General features: G+C 37.7%; 1 protein-coding gene and 1 long non-coding RNA gene across 6 annotated transcripts in view; one reads left to right on the forward strand and one right to left on the reverse strand.

Annotated features, from left to right (window-relative positions):
• The window catches only part of LOC111584574 (uncharacterized), a 20,449-nt gene extending 18,231 nt beyond the window's left edge, over positions 1–2,218 (forward strand). For all 4 annotated transcript variants that reach the window (XR_008604032.1, XR_008604033.1, XR_008604034.1 and 1 more), the window contains exon 8: positions 641–2,218. This is a non-coding gene — a long non-coding RNA (uncharacterized LOC111584574). The remainder of the gene's footprint in view (positions 1–640) is intronic.
• The window catches only part of LOC111584594 ((3R)-3-hydroxyacyl-CoA dehydrogenase-like), an 18,740-nt gene extending 14,508 nt beyond the window's left edge, over positions 1–4,232 (reverse strand). Inside the window, exon 1 of one of the 2 annotated variants that reach the window (XM_023293758.3) lies at positions 4,165–4,232. In XM_023293758.3, the coding sequence (XP_023149526.2) occupies positions 4,165–4,210 (46 nt within the window). In that variant the 5' untranslated portion in view covers positions 4,211–4,232. The other variant, XM_023293759.3, reaches the window with a different exon arrangement.
• Positions 4,233–5,789: the final 1,557 nt, after the last annotated feature.

Raw genomic sequence — 5,789 nt, forward strand, 5'->3', positions numbered from 1 at the left:
AATATTTAATGATCTAAAATATTTCTGTTTAAAAACATTTGTTTAATTTCATAATTACATGTTTTGTATCTTCCATTTAATTATCTAATTAAATATTTTGTCTCTTTAATATAATTTAATTGTATCTAATGTTTAATTTTCCTGTTAAAAGTTTTGTTGTATTAAATGTTTTTTCCGTTGATTTAATTGCTTTTTTAAATGCAATTTATTTCTTTAATCTTTTTTTGTCAAGATTTTAACCCCGACTTTAAAAATGAAATAATCCCTTAAATCACAATGAAAATACTTCTGTTGTCACAATCATGAGTTAGTCAGTTATTCAGTTTATCAATTCATCTTTATTTGTTTAGCACCTTTCACACAGATGACAAAACTAAACAAGGAGAAAAAACTATGCTAAAACTATGATTAAAACTCAAAAACATATTTAAAAAAAAAAAAGATTTAACATGGTAATAAAATGTGTTGTGTCCAGGGGATGGAGGGAGTTTATTGAAGTCTTCTTGGGCTCACATGGCAAATCATTTAAAATATAAACTTGATATTCAGTCTAAGGAAACTGGAAACTGCAGAGTGACAGAAGAACCAACAATATCTCCTGTTTTCTCCTTTAATGAGTCGACTCTTCTTGTGCTTTCAGACTAAAGAACTACAGACTCTTCACAACCTGCTCAAACTCTTGGTACAGGACCTCACCACACGGGTCAAGAAGGTTTCTGTCTCATTTCTACTCTGAAGCTCACCTTCTCTTGCTCAAACTGCTGACAAATGTTTCTGCTGCTCTAAAGTCTGGTCTCCAGAACTTCCTAAAAACTCTTAAAGTCTCTTCTGCTGCAGGTTGCTTTGTAGAACTGTTCCAGAAAACCTCACTAAACCACATGGAGGGGCCTCAAGATAGTCGTCCAAATGAAACCGTACAAAAACCAAACTAGCACAACCCAAATGCTAAAGTCTCCTGCAGCCTACCAGAGAACCTCTGAGAACAGAGAATCAGGACAGGAACTCTTACCTTCTGGACAACCAACCTTGGTTCTCAAAGAGGAATACAGAATGTGTCTGACCAAAAACCTCTGAAGACTCACTACAGCCAAGATAAAGACACAACTCAGCTGTACCAAATCCACTAATCACTGCACACATTAACACCATGTGCTAACTGTGGTTAAAGAACCACATTTACTAAGACAACTATCCAGTACAAAGCCCTCAAACACACCAAGAAACACATTAAAGACGATTTTACTGCTGGAAGCTGCAAGTCAACACCTAAAGAACAAACTAAAGCAAAGGAACCAAACCCGGTTCAGTGCTGAAGAGAAACAGAGGAAATGTTTGTCTGCAGCTAAATAAAGCAGGAAGACACTGAGCTGCTCAGGTGTTCCTGATAACACCAAGCAGCCACCTGGACAGCCAATAGGAACGCAGCTTCCTGGAAGTCCAGAGGGCGGGGTTAGGGAAGGAAATTTAGTTTAAAGTTGAAGCAGAAAGTTAATAAAGAAAGTTGAAAACCACCTTCTGATCCCTGAAATCTCAGAGTTTTCACACAAAGAACACCTGAACATGTCAAACTGGTTCCATAGTAGAACCATCATTGTAAAAATGTCATAGTATGGTCTGTTGCTCAAAAAACATTACGACCCGGCTGTCAGGGGACAAACATGTAAGAAACATGAGAACAGAGAGAACCCAACCAGTAGGTCACAGTTTATCATCATCTAATCATCTCCTGAAGTCCATATGGTGAGAGACATCAGTATCTGGTTGTTAATTTACCAGAGGATGCTTATAATCATGCTGATGTGGTCTGTACTCTACAGTATTTTAGTGACTCAATAAATGCCTAAGTTGTTTTTTTTAAATGCTTTTTAGTTTTTAATAAACATTTAACAGCCTATATGTAATCAATAAATGGTCTTTGTCTATCTTAAGAAAAACTCACTCAGAACTCTGATATGTTAACAGTACTAAATAAATCAATAAATACATGCATACACACAAAAATAAGTTAATACATTAACTGTGTTAAGATAAGATTTAGATTTTTTAAAAAGTTGTTTATGTTTTTGCAGAATCCAGTATTGCTCACTGGTTGGTCATTACATTTTGTTAGTTTGATTTCACTGTTTAAAATGATGCCACCTCTTTTCAGACAAAACCTGTGATAATAAAACAATACAAAATGTTTAGTTCTGTGTTAATAAAGCACTTAAAGCTTTAAGTATGGCTAAATGCTTTTTTTATAATTAAATATATCACTCCTTAGGTGGTAGTGACCCCAAGTTCAGTAAAGTTGGAAAGATATTCACAGATTCAGACTTCCAGCATCAATAACTCATTAGATATAGGTTGTCAAAACATAAACGGTGCCTCTTTCCCATTGTTGCAAGGCAGACAATGTGCTACAAGCCCAGTTTTATCAAAAGCAGCTGTCTTTCAAGCTACAGGAATAACATTGGTGTCTATGGAGTGAACAGGGTCCGTCTGCAATTTGCAAAACTGCTGCAACAGTAAAGAGAGACAAATATTCAATAACTTCACTCTTATACATTGTAGTGTCACTAAAATCACTGCAGCCTTCAACTGGCTCCTGTTGACAAAGTGTTTTAACACAAATGTAAATGCTGTAATTTGATTCTTTTAATAAACCATGTAACTTGAATGGATGTGATGCTGGTGTGACCACAGTGCACATGTCTGATGTTGCTCACAGTGGTCCAAGGGACGCTCAGGGAGTTTGTGTGTTTGCTCAGACTCAGGAAAAATTACAGGGAACGTTGCTGGAAAGTGAATATCGCTGGTTTGAACTGTCGATGGAAGATTTAGACTCTCAGAGACACGTTTCATTATTTTCATCCATTTCATAGACAAAACTATCACTTGAGGGAATAATATGGGAAAAATGATCGATAAAAGTATTTGTGAGATACGGATCTAATTAATAGAACCAAGACAAACTTTCAAACTTTACTAAACTTTCTCTTAGAGTTCATATCTGCAGCACAGAGGCTGCTGTTAGCTCGTTTAGCTGCGATAATAAGCACCACGTTAAAAACAACAATAACAATAATAAAATAAACAACATACAGACTACCTTTCTGTTTATCTTCGTAAACATAGAAAAGGATTCGTGTTAAAGGAGAAACTAACCAGTGACCAGCGTCAACCTTGATATGAGCCTTGTGGCCGCCGCCATGATGGATTTCTGTTGTTGTAGTTTCCAGTTTGTCCGCCAGGCGGCGACACAGACTCACATTCAAATGTCAGGTTTTCAGCAGAGGAAGAACGGAAGCTAGAAAGAGATTATCTTTACAACGTTTTTCAGATAATGAAGACATTGACTCTGCAGAGTTTATATTTTTAATCGTTAGCCATCACTTTGAGTTTATTGCCGACGGAGGAAGTCATTAAACACTGACTACTGTGACCGTCCTCACTTACAAACATCTCGCCATTAGAGCGGCTTATTTTAATTTGAAATTTCTACCGGAAGTACGTTTAGATGTTATTATATCTAACTTAATGTTGCTTTCTTTAAATATTAAAACATTTTAAATGGAAGATGGAACCAGAGAAGTACTGAAAACATCTATAACAGAAGTTAATCTTCTGTCCAGTTTGTCAGTCTGTCCTTATTTATTGATCTTCTTTTCAAATATATCCAAAGCTCCTGGGTGAACTCTGTCTTCACTCTGAGGTCATTATTGCTTCGTAAATTGACATGAAAAGCAGTTGTGGTGGACATGGTGACAAAAAACAATATAAAGAAGCTGCTGACACATATGCAGGTGTGAAAAACACATTTTGTTTCCACTGAATCAAAATCCACAACATTTTCTAGGACATACTTTACTCCTTTGACATAAGTTAGAATAAGTTAGAATCCTGCTGCTGCACGTTTTGTTTCCCCTCTTTCTTTTCAATGAACAGTCCTCGTCTCCCCCTGCAGACTCATTACTTCAGCCTCCCTCAGTGTGTGCTGGTTAAACTCTTACATGACTCTCTGGCTGTATCAAATGCTTCGAAGCAGTGTGTCAGTCTTCAAGCAGTTGTGTCAAAGTGGTTCACTGCTTCATGAAGCTTCGATTTCACCATCACTAGTTCAGACTGGTTTTCTGTTTATCTTTGTAAACATAGTGAAGGATTCGTGTTCAAGGAGAAACTAACCAGTGACCAGCGTCAACCTTGATATGAGCCTTGTGGGCGCCGCCATGATGGATTTCTGTTGTTGTAGTTTCCAGTTTGTCCGCCAGGCGGCGACACAGACTCACATTCAAATATCTATAGGCTCTGTAGAGTTTATATAGAGTTTATATCGTTAGCCATCATTTTTGGGTATAGGTAGGACAAAGCAAGCTCTTCTTATTACATATAACGAACCAACTGTGCTTGTTTTAGCTAGCGAAAACAAAAGAAGTAAATTAGTTTACTCAGCTTACTGATTTTGAAGGAGTAGGAAAAAGTTAACTAAACCTGAACATGGCTTAAAGTAACAAGAACAACGAATTAAGTGATCAAAAATTAACCCAAAGATAATACAGTAAGTCAATATTTTAAAGCTACCAAACATTGCAATACATGACATTACAGTGCAGATATGCAATATAGAATACACTCTATCAGGATTATACTATATGTCAATAAAAAAGTTGACATAAATATATATACAGTCATGGAAAAAATGATTATACCACCCTTGTTTTCTTCAATTTCTTGTTCATTTTAGTGTCTGGTACCACTAAAGTTATAATACCTGAAAAATACAATGAACACGACAACAAATGCAGCTGATTACATAATGCTTTATGTCCTATTTGACATACTTAAGCTTAATTATATTCCCAGGGTATATAAGAGGCCATTTCATGTCACAAGCAGCACTGCACATGCAAAGGCCTGGAGTGGTTTCCTGCTTAGATTCAAGTCGTAGCACAACTCAGAAGTTGTTAGCGCTCACTTAATATCTAAAACTAAAGAATTATGTGAAGCCACAAAGGCAACCATGTTGGCACTGCTGGAAATTGGCATGAGTGAGAGACAGGTAGCGAATAAACTGAAGATCTCCAAGACAGCCGTTCATTACACCAAGAAAAAACAAGCCCAACATGGTTCTACCAAACTGCTAGCTGGTCACAGCAGGAAACATCTTTCTACCCCATGAGATGACTGTGCACTCATCTGTTCCCGTGTCACAAATCGTGGTCAGACCTTCAGGGACCTTAAAAATGAGTGGACACTGTGGAGAAATGTGACTTGTTCAAACCGTCTACTTGAAGCTGGTCTGAAGTCACACACGGCAGGAAGAAGCCCTTCATCAATGAAAGGCAGAGGAAAGCCTGGTTACTCTTTACTGGGGATCACAAGGATTGGACTGTTGATGATTGGACTAAGGTTCTCTTCAGGGATGAATCCAGTTTTCAGTTGATGTCCACTCCAGCCAACTTACTGGTTAGGAGGAAGCCTGGAGAAGCTACAAACCAGAATGTCTTTCCCCTACAGTAAAACATGGGGGTGGATCAGTGAAGGTCTGGGGTTGTTTCAGTCTGGGTGGAACAAGGACAAATGAACCAGGTCATGTTTGGGGCTACTCTCTGAAAACAGTCTTCATCAGCTGGAAACCTCTTTCCTGCCTCCAATGACTGGATTTTCCAACAAGACAATGCCCCTTGACACAGCAAGCTCAGTTAAAGCCAGGATAGAGAACCAGAACATTGGAACCATGCCTTGGCCTGTTCAATCATCAGATCTAAATCCAATTGAAAACCTGTGGAAAATCATCAAACGTAAATGGA

This window comes from Amphiprion ocellaris, chromosome 15, assembly GCF_022539595.1.
Source record: "Amphiprion ocellaris isolate individual 3 ecotype Okinawa chromosome 15, ASM2253959v1, whole genome shotgun sequence".
Taxonomy (NCBI): domain Eukaryota; kingdom Metazoa; phylum Chordata; class Actinopteri; family Pomacentridae; genus Amphiprion; species Amphiprion ocellaris.